Here is a 17,157-nt window from a genome sequence, read left to right as displayed (position 1 = left end):
CAAGGCTGCCATTTCTGTATTAAGTTGTATCTAGGGGTCCTGCTCTGTGGGCTTTAGTACTCAAATACAGAGAGGACTAGGAAGTAAACAAAAGGCTTCTAAATACAAAGTTTATGCATTTTACTCCTAGAAGTGTCTTAAGCCTTTACCCAGAGAGCACTCACTTTATACACAGTTGCTGCAAGCTTGGCATCTGGTTTCTTAGTTTAGGATGAGCTACATACAAATCAATTGAGGCAGAAGCAAGAGAAAGCAATTCAGAGAGCAGCTGTGAAAAGCATATCTAGACACGGCAGCCCGGTGTTCCTCTAAGGATCTTCCTCTGCTGTAATTCTAGTTAGAGAAATAAAATAGCTAATGAATTCCAAAGCCTTAATAAAAAGTGACAGTGTGTTTAGGATCTTCCTATTGTTATGGCAGAAGAGGTTGTAATCAATTTTAGAAAGATAATATACATAAAAATGTTTAAGAGATCATGTGCTTGAAAGGAGTAAGCTTTGGGAAACAAGACAATGCATTTGAATAAAATTACCTTCCTGGCAACACCGAGTAAGTAATGTATTTGCACCAGTGAAAGAACAATGGATGGTCATATACTAAGAGTTTCTAGAAAAATTTAGTAGAAATACAGCTTTCCCCCCACTCTCCGAAAGGGCATCCCTCTGAAATCTTTTCTAACCCAAAATCGTGTAAAGTGAAGAAGCAATTACTGTTATTTATATGGAAGAATTTTTTAGCATTCCCAGACCCCCAAATAACCTCTTTTAGACTTTTTTGATACCTTAGGACGTATCTTGCTAATGGGTGGCCAGAATAAATCGAGATCAAGCCCAGATGCTCACTGACCCAGTTTAGAGCTATGGTGACTAGAGGCTGACACGCTGGGTGTGGCTCCCAGGGAAGGGGCCTGGCAGGGCCCTCTAGCTGCTCCAGGTGCTTTCTGGTATAAGGGCTCGCTGCGGGGATGTTGTTTTCACCTTTTTTTTTTTTTTTTTTTTTTAATTATTTTGAGAGAGAGGGAGAGCATGAGCGGGGGAGGGGCAGAGAAAGAATCCCAAGCAGATCCCACAGTATCAGTGCAGAGCTGTGAGATCTTGACCTGAGGAGCTGAAATCAAGAGTCAGACGCTTACCCGACTGAGCCACCAGGTGACCCTTTGCCTTTTTGTAAAGGCAGAAAATCTCCTTCAGATTTCTTTCAATTAACAAAAACAGGTACAGTTATCCCTCACTTTCTGAAACTTTGCATGACGGCGTTTCTCTTATAAAAGACGTATATTAGATTAGTATGTGTTTCACTAACTGAAAGAAATCTAAAGAGAATTCTTGCTGCTGTGAAAACAAAGTTACCATACTGAGGTAGGTCTTTTGTAACAGTGAGTGGCCTACCGCGAATTTTTGGAAAACCAGAAACGCTCCTCGCCTTACACCAGTTCTGCTTATGAAAGTTTTTATAGGAACACTTCACTTCCAGATAGATAGTGGGGAAACCCCTGCTGATGTAGCTCTTTCCTACCAACAAAGTGGCTTGGTTCAAATATTTGAAAAGCAGTGGATACCTTTACTCGTTTAGAGCTGGAAAGGACTTTTTTTTTGCTCCTATTTTTCCAGATGATGAAAGTAAGGCTCAGAGACTAAAACACATTCCAAATGTCCATAATTGTAATATTTGTAAGAAAAGAGGGAAAATTAAGCCTGTTCTGAGCAGGTTGGTGCCTCTTGGGGGTGGGGACAAGAAGAAGGTTGTGGTAGTGGGTGGTCAGCAAAGATTTCTCCGAAAAGGTGGCATTGAGACCCTCAGAAGCTAGCTGTTGGCAGGGCTGAGGTAAAATCTTTCTAAGCAGAGAGAATAGAAGGGCTGTCAAGGTCCTGACTTGGTTTTTGGAGAAAGAAGTGTGGCCAGTGTGGCCACAACACAATGGGGAGGAGGGAGGTGGGAAATAAAGGAGGCAGAGGTCGGAAGACTAGCCTTAATGTTCCTGGTGAGGGGTGTTGGGTCGTTTAGCCCAGTGGGAGCCACTTGAAAGTTTCAAGGAAGGGAATGACTGGATCTGCTTGGTGCAGGAACCCAGGACTGTCTGATTGCAGAATTAGGCCCCGTTCTACACTAGGAGCTTTCACTTTTGACTGAGACCAATAGTACTGGAAACAAATGCCAAATGAAACAAAACGTTGGTGAAATGGTATTTCCATTCCCATGAGTGACACATTCTGGTATTTTATTCTTGATTTGAAAAAAAAAAAACCTTTTTATTTTGAGAGAGAGCATGAGCAGGGGGGAGGGGCAGACAGAAGATGGGGAGAGAATCCCAAGCAGGCTGCACACTGTCCTTGCAGAGCCTGACGTGGGGCTCAATTTCACGAACCGTGAGATCATGACCTGAGCCAAAACCAAGAGTCAGATGCTTAATGGACTGAGCCCCCCAGTACCCCTCAATTTCAAAATTTTTATGTGATGTTGATTACTGCCTACTTTGGCTCATTTCAGGCTTGTAACTAGCATTTGAAAAACCCCTCTAAGACTCCTATTCTGCCTCAATAAATATACCTCTGCCCGAGGTAGAAAACAATAGCTAGTAGCATCTGAGTGGTGCTGTATACTTCTGGTTTAGGCACTTTTGCATGCAGGTGTTTTGTTTTGCTTTTGTTTTTGTTTTTAAGTTTCTTTGAGAGAGCACAAGAGAGTGCAAGCAAGGGAGGGACAGAGAGAGAGACTCCCAAGCACATTTTGAGCTGCCAGCCACAGCCTGATTTGGGGCTTGATCTCACAAACCATGAGATCATGTCCTGAGCTGAGATCAAGTCAGATACTTAACTGACTGAGCCACCCAGGCACCCCACATGCAGTTTTTATATGTACTCCTTCCCAGAAACTGATGGACACCAAAACATGAACTCCTAGCTCCCAAATGAGCAGGAGGAAAAGCTCTCTGTTACAGTTTTCATGGGCTCCAACACAAGATGAGATTGAAGGTGGAAAGAAAAAGAAGAAAAAAATAGAGGTAGGGATGGTGGTGATGAAGGAAGTAGGCTCTTGTTTCTGAGTAAAAATACCAATGTCTTAGAGTCACAGATGTTTAAGTATTTTTCGTTACCAGATGGCCAGTGATTCCCTTCTAGAAGTGAAATGCCAACATTCTTTCAAAACTGTAATATTGAATATGCTTGGTAAATTTCTCGGTCTGCAGGATGAATGCTAGCAGGTTTAGTAACATGACTGCAGCCTTCCCAGCTAATCTTCTGCTGGCAACGGAGCCCGGTGAAAAGGCAGATGCGGATGAGCCCTTTATATGAAACCCAGGCTGATCTCAGTTGTTAGTTATGCAGCCTGCGTCAACCTCAGCCCAGGCCAGCAGGTATTGGGCCAAAATCAGGACCTTTGACTTACTCTTTAACAGGAATTTCAAATATGGCAGGAAAGGAGTCTCTATTAACAAGGGTCTCCATCTTCCAAATCTGATCTTAAGGAGGTTAGCATTGCTCTCTTGGAGGGATCTGCCCAAACATCCAGGTGTCATTCCTGAAGTAGAGCCCTGATGCTACCTTTATGAGATGTGATTATGAAAGAGCATCTGTGCTCAGATTCTTGTGATGGTGGAATATGGTGTTGAATCCATGCTCTCCCCAGCCCCCCATGACCCTGGCTCTGGGGGCCTAGATGGGCCTGAGCACAGCGGTCACTTGGGAGGTAGAATGTATCTGCTTTACAGTTGGCTGTCACTCAGTCTCTTTAGAAAGCACTTTTTTTTTTTTTAACCCCTTTGGTGGGTTAGTCTACCACTGGTTCCTAAAAACTAAAACTCCAAATTTCTTCTACTTTTTTTTGGCAGTCCTTGAATTTAAGCCCACTGAATTTATAAACACACCTTGAAAGATTATGCTTGTTTTCTTAAATTTTTTTTAATGTTTTTATTTTTGCGACAGAGACAGAGCATGAGCAGGGGAGGGGCAGAGAGAGAGGGAGACACAGAATCGGAAGCAGGCTCCAGGCTCTGAGCTGTCAGCACAGAGCCCGATGCAGGGCTCGAACCCACAGACTGTGAGATCATGACCTGAGCCAAAGTCGGATGCTTAACCGACTGAGCCACCCAGGCGCCCCTATACTTGTCTTCTTGATTGTCCAGTTCTAGGAGTGCATCGGGCAGAGCTGGGCACCATCGTGGAGGGTGCATGTTCTCTTCAGCAACAAGCATGACCCTTGCTAAAGCCCTAAGCTTGCCCACACGTGGTAGGAGCCACCTCAGAGGTTCTTGACACACACCTCCCCATACTGAGCACTACGCAATAGTTGATCAAAAGCAGCCTTTATCTGGATGGGGACCAGGATACCTTTTTTCTTGTCAGCCCTGTGGTGACGTATTCCTCTGGCAGAGGAGCCCTGACCCCTGCAGACAGCCTGGCCCATGTCAACCCAGTTTTCACTCCTGGCCCATCCCTGACCTGGCCTACCCTCCCCTCCCGGCCACCCCATCTGGGACTCCACACTCACCCAATTTTCTGGCTCAGCATCTGGCTCCAGCTGCCTGGGGCACACAGGTCAACTGCCCCTGTCACGCCTGAGCACACACAGGAAGGTGTAGTGGTCAGTTGCACCCACCTCTCCAACCCTGAGCCCTGCAAAGTTCACCCCTCTCCCACATCTATCCATGCCCAGCTCCTTTCAAGCACCTGTCCCTCTTCCTACCTGTCCCCTGCCCCACAGACTCCCCATGTCAGCCCACCTACCACAAGAAGCTCCACAGACATGGCCCAGTTGTCCATTCCCTTTGCCCACCCCATCCCCCCGTGACTTGCCCGCCAGGTGGGCCTGCCATATTCCTCTGGAGGAGGAATATGTTTGCAGGAAAGAGCCAAGGAATTGACTTGTCCTTAAAACTCAGAAGCTACAGATCTAAGAGATGTTTTGAGGTAAATAAAAACTATACTTACAGTATTGTTTCTTGAGGAGCAATGGTCTGCAGTTTAGGTTTAGGGTTTGTTTCTGTGGGTGGTTTTTTTTTGTTTTGTTTTTTTGGTCGAGTGCCTGTGTAAAATTGGTGGCCATGGGAAACATGACCTTTGGTAACATTACTTGATGAATTACTTTTTGTGAGGTTAATTTGTGTGAGAAGACTGGCTGGGTTCTGCTAGGTTTGATTCAGAAAGAAGGTAGGAATGCCTTAACGTGGTCTTTATAACCATCAGAAAATTAAAGCTGAAATATGCTTGAAGTGTAGTGGTATGGTTAAAAAAAAATCTGATGAACATAAATTCAGAGGCCCAGAAAATAAATATCTCCTGCTGTTAATAGAGCATGAAAGAGCAGATGTACTTTTGGGGATTTCCTATGTAGTGAGTTAATAGGCCCATGTACAATTCCAGGACTGAGGTTTCTTTTAGGTTTTAGTCCAGTGAGGTTCAATGTTACTCTCTGTAGTAATAGAAATATTTGCTCTATTCAGTAGGGTAGCCAAAGCCCTATGTGGCCAGTGGGACTTGGGAACTGAATTTTTAATTTTATTTTAAATGTAAATTGGAATAGCTACGTATGCTTACTATCTACTATAATGGACAGTGTGAATTTGTTTTTCTTTTAGTGAAAGGTGTCATTCTCTCTCATAATCTTCCCAGCAGCTCCCATTTTGTCTCTTTTAAAGTCTTAAATTTTTTCACTTAGACTTCATATTACTAATCTTGGCATGTGAAGAATTTTTCTCTGTGTGGGCCAAGATAATGATTCAAGGAAGTTACTTCACCTAATCATACAGGAAATTCACAGATGTTATGCATTGTTAAGATTGAGATTAACATATTATAAATAAAAAGCAACCTACTCTGTCAGCTTAAGTCCTAATCTAGGATGGCAACAGAAGACCAGGTCAGGGCAAGGCCACATTTATTTTGGTTTCTAAAAGTGTAAAGTTCCCTAGAGTACACCCTGTGTAATTCTGTGGTATGAAATGACATTTCACAGTAGGAGAGAAAGTCAAAATACATCAAATATTATAAGATTTTGACATAACTGTAGACTAAACTACTAAAACATTTCTTTACGGAACATAGGGCAGTTTACTCTAACATATCAACAGTTTAGAACATCACCATATACATGAATCTATAAAAGCACATGTATTCCAGTTTCTACTTCCTAGTTACTGGTCCCCCCAAATGCTCAGACATTACCACATAAAACACTGGTTTTGATATTTGTAATGTTAGATGTGTCTAACCTGGGAGTCCACCTTAAAACCAGATTCTGAGTCATATCAAATTTCACTACATTCATGTAAGAATTTCTTATGTAAGTTTATTCACTATCTTAAGCACAGCTATTCTTTTGGTCTTATCATTCGCCTCTTCCCCATCTAAGTACTGGGGTTGAAAAAAAAGCATCACTGTGGCTAACACCTCTTGGGGTGCTCTAAATTTGGGTATCATGCTGGTACGCATCATATGGAATTGGATGCCATCCAACTGAATGGTTGAGAGTGCTCAAAAATATTGGTCCTTTTATTTTGCCATGTGAGAAAACTGTCTTCTGGATAGAAGGCATGGCCGCTAGCTTTAATATAACTTATAATCTAGAGAAGGACTGTCATGGCATGATCTCTTTGGGGAGGGCCCAGTTTATCTGCATCTCTGACCAGCCAGAGAGGCGATGATGCTACAGTCAGAATGGTGGTTGGGGAAAGCATGGGAATCCTGTAGGAAGTTATTGAAACATCAATAGACCCTCCCCTTTGGCCATTCCCTTTCCTCCAGGAAGCCTTCTGAACTAGACTGGATCAGCTCCTCCACAGCTCTGTTTGGTTATCTCCAGTGCTCACCCAGACCCTTCTGTGTTATTGGCTGTGGCTTTAGCAGCAACGGAGGAAGCTTGAGAAAAAGGAGCCACGCCTGCTTGACTCTTCACAGTATTGTCAGCACCTACCCAACACTGGGCCTTGTTGAGCGAGTGAAAGGACAAAGGGGGGCGGGGAGGGTGGAGGAGCAAGACCATGGGTTTTGGCACTGATTGGTCATCAACTCTAACTGGGGCCTTAACCCTCACAGTGGCTGTGGGCTTGTTTTGGAGTTAGTGTAAGGAGAAAACTGCATCTCAGAAGCAGCTTATTCTAGCAAGAGTCAAGACTACTGCTTGGGCCACTGGAAGAGAGCCAACAGTGGAGCTGAGGACCTGGCCCTGAATTTTGAAGTTCAAGAGGATGGCTGGAGACAAAAGAATTTCTTAGAGTATCATCTCTCTAAATAGGGAACTGCCTGTAACTGCTTCTGAGCCTTATAGAACTAGATTGCTTTCCTAATTAAGTACTGTTTTTACTTCCAGGGAGTAGAAAACTTAAAATTCGTGTTTTATAAAATGTCTAGCTTTTTCTCAAATTCCAAGCTCTCTGAAACACTTACCTTCATGGTAGAGTATCAAAAGTATTTTTTACAAAGGAGATTTATTTTAAACTAGTGGTAAATGTCATTTAAAGACCACATAAATCCTACAAAACTTGAATGTATTTATATTAACAGTTACTATTGTTATCTTGAACTCTGATGCCATGATCGCTTAACGGTCGACTATATATTCAGCATTGTCCTGAGAACTTACATCACCCTCAATTAAGATTCTTTACTTTTCTTGGCCTAATTTTAGATGAACATAAAGCACCTCCAGTGCTTGTGGAAACCTGCACTGAATAACTAGTGGATTATTGTATTCAGGTCATTCCTAGCAACACTATATAACACATAAACTACACAATAGTCTTTTGAATGTGCCTTTGTCTTTGATTCAACAGCTCAGAGATATTAGTGGCTTTTATTCTAGTGGGATAAAATTTAGCCTTTTTCACAATGAAATTAAAAAATTTTTAATGTATAGAAAAAGTGCACATTTTAAAATAAGCGTCTTACATAGTGGTTGGTTATTTTTATTGTGTGTCTTCTCCCATTTAAAAAGATAACTAATGGGTACCAAGTAGCAGTGTCCCTAAGTTACATTTAGGGAGTTGTAATCTGTGTGCTGAGAATAGAGCCCAATGGCTATTTTTGCTACTTCCAAATATGTTGATTACACAAATTTGAATTAGTTACTCTGCAGTCCACTTACAATATCTTGGAATTGTGTATGTATGCAATGTACATAGATGTTGCTGTAACTCTGAATACACAGCCTAGATGCTACTCAAAGTTAGGAAGCTGGTACGGTTTAATCCTTGGAATCTGTTGTATTCAGAAGGGCTTCGGTATCCTGTTTTGTTATTTTCTCTTTGATTTTGTCTTTTACTCTCATTCTTTGTTTGCAGAAAGGGTTTAAGATGGGGACAAAGTCCAGATAATAATAAAGTCACTGTGGCTTTAGGTATTTTACATTGGGAAAGCATTGCCTTACTGTTTGACTTTATTATCACTGAACAGCTAGCTCACTGAACCAAACTCCATTTTGGCTCTAGTTTGGCTGTTAGGAGAGACTGAGTTAATTATTTGACTGCTTGTGTGATCTAGAATTACAAATAAACTTAAGTGTATTGAGGTGGGTCGAGGAAGATTTTAACGTTTATTTATTTTTGAGACAGAAAGAGACAGAGCATGAACAGGGGAGGAGCAGAGAGAGAGGGAGACACAGAATCTGAAACAGGCTCCAGGGTCTGAGCTGTCAGCACAGAGCCCAACGCGGGGCTCGAACTCACGGACCGTGAGATCATGACCTGAGCCGAAGTCGGATGCTTAACCGACCAAGCCACCCAGGCGCCCCTCGAGGAAGATTTTAAAAAAGATAAAACTAGGAGCTGAAGGAACCATTCTGAGCACTGACGCAGGAAAATCAAAGCCACTATAGGGGGTGATTGCTTCAGAACACCCTAAATTTGAGTTTGAAAAACATTCAGAAAATTCTTCAGGCTTCTAACTGATCTTTGATTTTTATCCAAAAGTATGTTTGTTTGTTTTTTCTCATTTGGTAAATTTTTTTTTTTTTAATGTTTATTTTTGAGAGACAGAGCGAGCGAGCTGGGGAGGGGCAGATAGAGAGAGGGAAACACAGAATCTGAAGCAGGTTCTGAGCTGTCAGCACAGAGCCGGACAGGGAGCTTGAACTGTGAGCTTGAACTGTGACATCATGACCTGAGCTGAAGTCGGATGCTTAATTGACTGAGCCACCCAGGCGCCCCCATTTGGTAAATATTCTGATGTGTTTGTTTCATTCACTTAATGAGATCATGGATGATTATTTTTTAATTAAGGAGCATTTCTTTTGTAAGCATTTTAAATGTCATCCATTTGGCTGATATTTAAAACTCAGACCAAGTTTGAGCTTTTTGCTCTTCAGTGTCATTCCCATGCTTTAAACTTAGGGCCTCAGAGTGATTTTGAAAACTAAGGATTTCAATTTTTTCAAACCTAGGAAACAAACCAGAGTTTATTCTACTTTAGCTTGTATCATAGATACAAAAGTTATTACTCACTTTGGTAATAGATAAATGATGGGAACCCAGTAAGCTAGGAAGTATCTCTTCATCTGTCCCACAGGAAACATGTTATCTGGTTAAGAAGATAACCCAGATAGCAGATGATGCCTTGCAGACATGTTGCAGCCAGTGATCAAAGGAGGAAGTACTGAAGTAGGAAGACTCCTGAGAGAGTTAGTAAGGCATCATAGAGCCAGAAGCTCTGTCCTGGGCCTAAGAGATTGGCTGAGGCATCTACTTAAATCTGTAACTGTACCTGTGATGTTTCAGCTTCTATGGTAGAATGTCAGGTCCATTTCATAAAATTGAGTCATAATCCATTTTTTATATTTTCAGCCAGTGTTCTATTCTGTCCCTGCCTCATATAGCTTATAACGATTCTTTAAAAAGCTTCTCATCACTAACCAAGATTGGCATCCTCTATAGTCCTAGCAGCAAGGTGTGCTGAGCCTGGAGGCCAGGCAGGCTGGGTTCACATCTGCTCTGACATTTGTGGTCTAGGGCAAGCTTACTCAGCCTCTGTGCACATCTTAGCACATCTGTAAAATAGGTGATGATGCCTACTTTGAATGATGGTTTGGAGGTTGGGTCTGCATAGGAAAATTCGTGGCATATCCTTTCTCATTATGCTCATTTAAAGGTAAATTTGTGTCTTTTACTTAGGATATTTTCATGTATCTATCCTGAGACTTAGTTTCCTGTTCCATCAGCTCTTTGCTGATGAGGAAGGAGAAACTATGTGAAAACCTGTGCTTAAATATGGGAGCAGTTTCAGATTCTGCCGCCCACAGTTTTCAGGAATTTGACATTGAGTGATCCTACAAGTGCAGATTTCACATTTCTGTTTCATGTAGCTAAGCCAAGTAGTCTTACCTATTTCTTGAACTAAAAATGTTCTAATACAAAAACAAGAATGGGAACTTAAACTCATCAATAAAACTGCTATCTTAGTTCAGGCTACTGTACCACACACCACAGACTGGGTGGCTTAAACAACAGACTTCTGTTTCTCATGGTCCTGGACGTTGGGAAGTCCACTGTGAAAGGTCGGGACAGATTCATTTTGGGATGAGGGCCCTCTTCCTGGCTTCTGAATAGCTGCCTTCTTGCGGTGTCCTCACATGGTGGCAAGAGAGGTGATCTTTTCCATTTCTTTTAATAAGGGCACTAATCCTATCCCATTGGGGATTAAGGGCTTCAACATATGAATTTGGTAGGGGTTGGGTGGAGCACATTCAGTCCCTAGTAACAACTAATAAAAGTTGGTTCAAAAGTGTGTTGTTTAAACCTGCTAGGCTATTTCCTATGGTTACTAACATTCTTTCCTCCTTTATAATTATATCTCTTAGCTGAGGTGCAAAACAGTCTCCGGTTGAACATTACTGTGTCTGTGATGGGGCGCCTGATTGAAATGCCTTCCAAAGCCAGGCAGGTACACATAATAAGTAAAGAGAATAGGCCACTGCAGAGCAGAGCATGGCCCTCCGAGGAGAGGAGCTCATACCCTGCCCTTCAAAAGGGCAATACTGGGCTTTTGGGCATTTGTGGAGTTTTTTGTTTTTTAAATTAAAAAAAAATTTTTTGAGCTTATTTGGGGGGGTGGGGCGGAGAGAGAGAGAGCATGCACACGCACACACATGCATGCGTGAAAGGGGCCCCAGGGGTGGGGGTGGTTAGGGAGAATCCCAAGCAGGCTCCACATTGTCAGCGTGGACCCAGGAACCCTGAGATCACTCAAGACCTGAGTTAAAGTGTTTAACCGACTGAGCCACCTAGGTGCCCCTGGACATTTGTTTTTAAGGCTGGAAATCTTTGCATGTCAAATGTCAGGTAGATAGTGGAGATAGTGGATGTATTGTTGCTTCCTTTTTTTTTTTTTTTTTTTTTTTTTAAATAAGTCAAACAAAATACATCTGCCAACTGAGTATGCTTTGTGGGCACCAGTTTCCTACCTTTTCTCTGTTTTGGTATCTTGTGCAGAGGGTATTCTCAAGTGTTTACCTGTATGATCTGATTCCATACCTTTTCACTTATATACAGGTAATGTTTTATTTCAACCATAAATTGTGATTCATAGTCTTCACTATTTATACTATCATAATTTAAAGCATGTGTTTTCAGGAAAACAAAAGCATGTTCTATTTGTACTCCACCCAGAAAAGACCTACTTTGGTATTTAACTCCTGATTTTTATCAGAATTCCACCAGGTGGTGTTATCAATGCAGTAGTGCACCTTACACTGTAAATTTTGTATGGTTTCAGAGTGGGCAAGTTGTCTTAAGTTACTCATGAGAAACCAAAAGTAAATTGTTGAAACTCCTAAAATAACCTCTCCATATTGGTGTGTTTATGATTATGAATTAACTCTCCAATAGTGGGACTTACAGTTCCATTTATCCTTATCCACTGGCAGGTTATTAATCTACCATGATTAGAATGCCCAGATAACTACTTACCTTCAGTAAGCCATTTGAGGAAATAAATTTTAAAATGCAGCTTCTTTGTGTAACTGAGATTTACAGAATCTTAGCTTTGAAATACTTCTTTTGAAGTGCAGTCTGTGAAAATGGGCATCTTGACCTTTGTTTAGCATATTAAATAGAGCAGGAGAAAGAAATAATTAGGGAAAAAGTTCTTGTCCTCAAACAGTGCCACTGTTGACTGACGAGTTTCTCCAGGTTTTCATATGATGCAAAAGAACACTCATTGTGTGCAGTGTAAGCAGATGTGACAGTCTCTAGTTACTGTGGGCCCTTTCCAACCTTGATTTTCCTGCCTTCTCCTAAAGGTCACACTGAACCTGAGTCTGGAAGAAGGTTAATCTCTCTTTTACTTTCAATAGGTGGAATACATGTTGGTGTCTTTTGATCATGAAAATAAGAGAGTCCAGTTGGTCCTGTCTGGAGAAGAAGTTCTTGAAACTCTACAAGAAAAGGGGGAAAGGACAAACCCAAAGTAAGCTGATAAACTGAAGGATTGTTACAGTGTTTCTGAAACTGATAGAACTATTAAAATAGAATCTTTCCTCAGATGTATAGGAGACAGGGTGGCATAGTAGTTGAGGGCACAGGTTCTGGTCCTCCCAAGTTGTCTGGATTCAAATCCTGGCTCCCCTACTTCATAGCTGGGTGCAACCTTGCACAAGTTATTTCTCTGTGCCTTAGTTTCCTCACCTGTAAAGTAGGGATAATAATAATTTCCATGTAGGGTGTGGACATTAATATCTTAACATATTATAAAGCACTTAGAACTATGAGCTCAATATAAAACCTCTTCAATATTAATAAATGTACAAGAAAAAACAAAAACAACAAACCATTGACAAAGCGTTACTGAGATCACAAACCATGGTGCCAGATTGAGCTTACAGAGGAGGGTGTTTGGCTGGCGGGATGTTTTTGCAGTATTGCCTTAAGTAGGCAAAGAGGTGAAGGGGCATGTACTTTCCAGTTCAGTTTTCTGCTCACTCGATTTTGGGAGGCAGCATTTGAGTTTGGAGTCTAGCAATGAACTGAAAGAGCCCTTAAGGCCAAAGGCTTCCTCTCCTTTGTCGCAAAGTGGACTAGCTTGTCTTGGACAGTGATTGCCCTGTGTGTGGTTCTCAGTTACTTAAAAATATTTTGGGTCCAGTACTTATAACCCTTACATGGTTAAAGAGCTCTGGAGAATTACCAGCCTTTGGGAACTGTGAAGGAGTTCTTAGCTTCATTTATACTGAATGGTTTCTAAATTTTTTGAATTGATTTTTAAAAACTTCTAAAAAATTGAGTAGACAGCAGCAAAATATGATGGAATGGAATTTTCCCTCCTCTGTAGCCATCCTACCCTGTGGAGACCAGAGTATGGCAGTTACATGATTGAAGGCACACCTGGACAACCGTACGGAGGAACTATGTCCGAGTTCAACACAGTTGAAGACAACATGAGAAAACGCCGGAAGGAGGCGACCTCTTTATTAGGAGAAAATCAGGCTCTTTGCACAATAACTTCATTTCCCAGGTTAGTTCCTATATTAACATGCCCCAGCAGATAGTTAGTTCAGAGCTTCAGGTTATAAAAAGCAAATCATGACCCAAGCATTTGACTGTACAGTTCTCATACTTTACAGACAGTTCATACTTTGATAGAATCTGTAATGTGAGAGCTGCAGGCAAAAATTTCATGCCAGTTCCAGTTGGTGGGTGGTGGCCCAGAGCATTGTGGTGAGAGCATTGGTCTGGCCTCAGTGGGCATGACCGTGGGGACCACCGTGACTGATAGCCTTGTGGCAGAGTCCAGCCCCAGCCCCAGCCTGGCTGGTAGGAGCAGCATGTCTGCCACGCAGTTCTAACCCTGTAAAGAGTAGCAGAGTCTCTCATGATTATCATGTGCTCTTCTCACTCAACTCTGACAGTTGCTTCCCCAAACCTGTGTACCCACTAGCGATTGGTGATATTGGTGGTGATTGGAGGATCACCTGTTGGAGGGCTGGCATCAGCACTTCTGGTCCACTATTGATCCATCTTAACTATGAATGAGGGGGTCATCAGGCCATGTTTGAGTGTTGTGATGAAAAAGCAATTTACAGTTTGTCTTCAAATCTAGTTATGGCTGAAAGCTCATAAAAGTAAATATCGAGTAAAGTGAATAATAAACGGTGAAGCTATATTCCTAGCATAGAAGGAGGTCTATAAATAGCATAAAATTAAACCCAGGAGTTCTGCATAGGAATGCAGTTCTACCAAATTGTCAATCTGGTTCATCTATGCTAGATATCTGTCAGGTTGTGGCAGAGTGTGTTTACCTCCTCAAAGTTCAAAAGAGCTTTGTTTGGGGATTGGTTTCCTTGGACTGGAACACTTAGAACTATCTTTATACCCTCCCTTTTTTTCCTGATAAAAGTATAACGAACATAGGCATTCTGAATCTTATCACTGGTCTGGGAAGGATGCTGAATAGGAATTTTCTTTGTAAAAAATCTCCATCTTAACATAGAAATAGTTGAAACTATTTAAACAACTTGGACGTCTTGTTTTCTGTGATTCCTTCGTGCCATTATGCAGGCCGCTCCTCTTTCCCTGCCAAAAGAAAATCCCCAGCTGAAGGAGGGTGGATGGGTTTGCTTGGAAGAGAGTTGGCATGGTCCTTTGCCCTAGATTTTTGAGGAGGTGAAAAATCACGACTGTGCCTGTCACTCAGATACTTGAGTGCCTGCTCCATGCCAGACCCATGCAGTGTGGGGATGCAGTCATAAATGCAAACGGCAGAGTCTTTACCTGTGCGGAGACCGAGTGATCAAATCCCTACAGATCCACCGAACGTGAAGTCGAGGCAGTGCCGTGAGGAAAAGACATGGAACAGAGTCCGGGACGAGGTTGTTGGGTGGACTCTGCTGGGGGCGGGGGGGGGGGGGGTGCTGATGATTGGAATGAAGTCCAAAGCCCTGTTGGGAATTGGGAGTACGGAGGGGCAGGATGGCCTAGGAAGAGGGAGCAGAGTGGGTAGACGTCTCAGAATGAATGGGGAAAGCACGGAGCCTTGAGAGAACCAAAAGAAGGCTAGCCGGTGGGACTGGGGTGCTGCAGGTGAAGGGGAGCCTGGGCACGTAGTTGGCGGGGCCAGATGAGGTTAACTGAGAATTTGAGTTGTTATCCCAAAAGCAGTAGGAGTTATAAAGGGAGACTTGGGACAGAAGAATAAGTTTTCTTCCAAAAATGGATTTTTTTTTTTTAAAAAGCTTCATCATACATTTTTTTGATAGGGCATTTTTGGATTTGTTAAACGAAACAATTATTATTTAGTTGTAGAAGGTTCACCTTATATCCGTAGTGAATGAATGATAAGGAAAGTTTTCTTTTGGGGTCAAGAGAGAAAGGAGTACTTGGTTTCTTAAGTGTAAATAGTGTGATTTTTCTCTCTGTAAAGAGGCAAAATCTCATGGATCCCGAAGCCCAAACAGTGGCCAAGTGAATTTTTAAATTTAAGCCAACTTAAATGGAAAATTTAGTTCCTCAGTCACACTAGCTTCAAGTCAGGTGCTCACTAGCCACATGCGTGGGACACACGGGTATTGGACAGTGCAGACATACATTAAACATTCCTATTGTGGCATAGAGTTTTGATGGATGGTGCTGGTCTGGAAGAAAAGCAGTGCTATAGGAGTCTGAAGATCTGAGTTCTGATTGCCTTGTCCTGCCAGACACATTCTCCTTGTCCTTTCCATTCAGCCTAATTCTGGTTGGCTAAGAATCCCCAAGATTGAAGTTTGCCACTCTTACAGGACTTTTCCTGAGTTTGCAGGCTCATAGTAGAGAATGCACATAGGTGCAAGAATTCTCAGGAACCCTCATGAAAGCTGGAAACTGTTTCCCAGATAAGATCAGCAAATTCAATTGTTGTTCACAAGGCGGATGTGGGCAGCCAACGGGTACTTTATTTTATAAAAGGTAGGGGCTGAAAATAAGGCATGGGCTAGTCTTGGCTCTAAGGCCAAAAGTTTCCTACCACTGATCTAAAGCCCTGACAAGGGCCTGCCTTGTTTTGCCTTCATGAACTGTCAGTCTTTGTCCTCTCTCAGACCAGCACACTTAACTATGACCTTAAACTTCTTAACCTGAGGAACTGGTGGCGTCACTGCAGTTGATGTGGAATTTGAGCTTTACCTCTAGGGATAGATACAGAGCTTCATTTTTGCGTGGAATTAAAGCTCTTCTTTGGGTCAAGTAAGATAATAAGGTTGGGTTTCAGACATCAGAGGGAGATCTCAGGGGTGGATGGGGGCACCTGTAGAGACACTACCTAATCTTTTTTTTTTTTTTTTTTTTTTTTTTTTAATGTTTATTTTTGAGAGACACAGAGTGTGAGCAGGACAGGAGCAGAGAGACAGACAGACAGACAGAATCTGAAGCAGGCTCCAGGCTCCAAGCTGTCAGCACAGAGCCCGACACGGGGCTCAAACCCACGAACCGTGAGATCATGACCTGAGCCACAGAGGCTCCCCTAGACACTACCTAATCATGATGGACTCGTGAGGTGACCTGGAGAGGCAAAAAACATGAGAGCCCTACGATATTTGAACAAAGCTTATCAACAGGTTGGGGGTGGTGGTGGTGTGCAGGGGTCAAAAGACAATCTGAGACATAAGAGCTAGTAAAGGAAGACATCTCAGAAACTGTGTAGGGGGAACCCATAACCCATGACAGTTGATATGAGGTAGCCTAGGGACTTCTGTGCTGTTGGTCCTTGCTATTAAGTGAAGAGATGGGTGGAGGTGAATAAGCTCTGTAGAGATTGCAGGTGGATGAAAGGTCTCTAATACAGTTACTAAAGGGCTGCAATCACAAAAGATGATGCTGAAGAAGACCAAGTGCCGAGGGGGTGTTTGTAAAGCACAAACAAGTATTTACATGGTGTCCGTGTGCTGACTTTCCTTAGTGGGTAACATGGAGAGGCGTGGTTCTTAACAGGTGCGGTGATGGTGAGATACCGTTAACTTTTGAAGACAAATCCTGCCTACTTAGTTCTTTGATTTGTTGTAGATTAGGCTGTCCTGGGTTCACACTGCCAGAGTTTAAACCCAATCCACTCGAAGGAGGAGCTTCCAAGTCCCTCTTCTTTCCTGATGAAGCCATAAACAAGCATCCCCGCTTCAGGTGAGTATGGCTCTGCGAATGAATGCAGATGTGCCTCACTCTTACCATGCCTTCTAGGAGTAAGGTGCTCCTTCCCAGAATCCTTGTCG

At 42.5% G+C, this 17,157-nt stretch overlaps 1 protein-coding gene across 1 annotated transcript in view; it reads left to right on the top strand.

The window, feature by feature from the left end:
- Positions 1-17,157, top strand: part of GCLC (glutamate-cysteine ligase catalytic subunit) — a 50,671-nt gene that overhangs the window by 12,742 nt on the left and 20,772 nt on the right. Inside the window, exons 2-4 of the mRNA XM_043591662.1 lie at positions 12,280-12,392; positions 13,254-13,436; positions 16,955-17,068. Coding sequence (XP_043447597.1) covers positions 12,280-12,392; positions 13,254-13,436; positions 16,955-17,068 — 410 coding nt within the window. The remainder of the gene's footprint in view (positions 1-12,279; positions 12,393-13,253; positions 13,437-16,954; positions 17,069-17,157) is intronic.

This window comes from Prionailurus bengalensis, chromosome B2 (genome assembly GCF_016509475.1).
Source record: "Prionailurus bengalensis isolate Pbe53 chromosome B2, Fcat_Pben_1.1_paternal_pri, whole genome shotgun sequence".
Lineage (NCBI taxonomy): Eukaryota > Metazoa > Chordata > Mammalia > Carnivora > Felidae > Prionailurus > Prionailurus bengalensis.
This window is presented reverse-complemented; position numbering and strand designations above follow the sequence as displayed.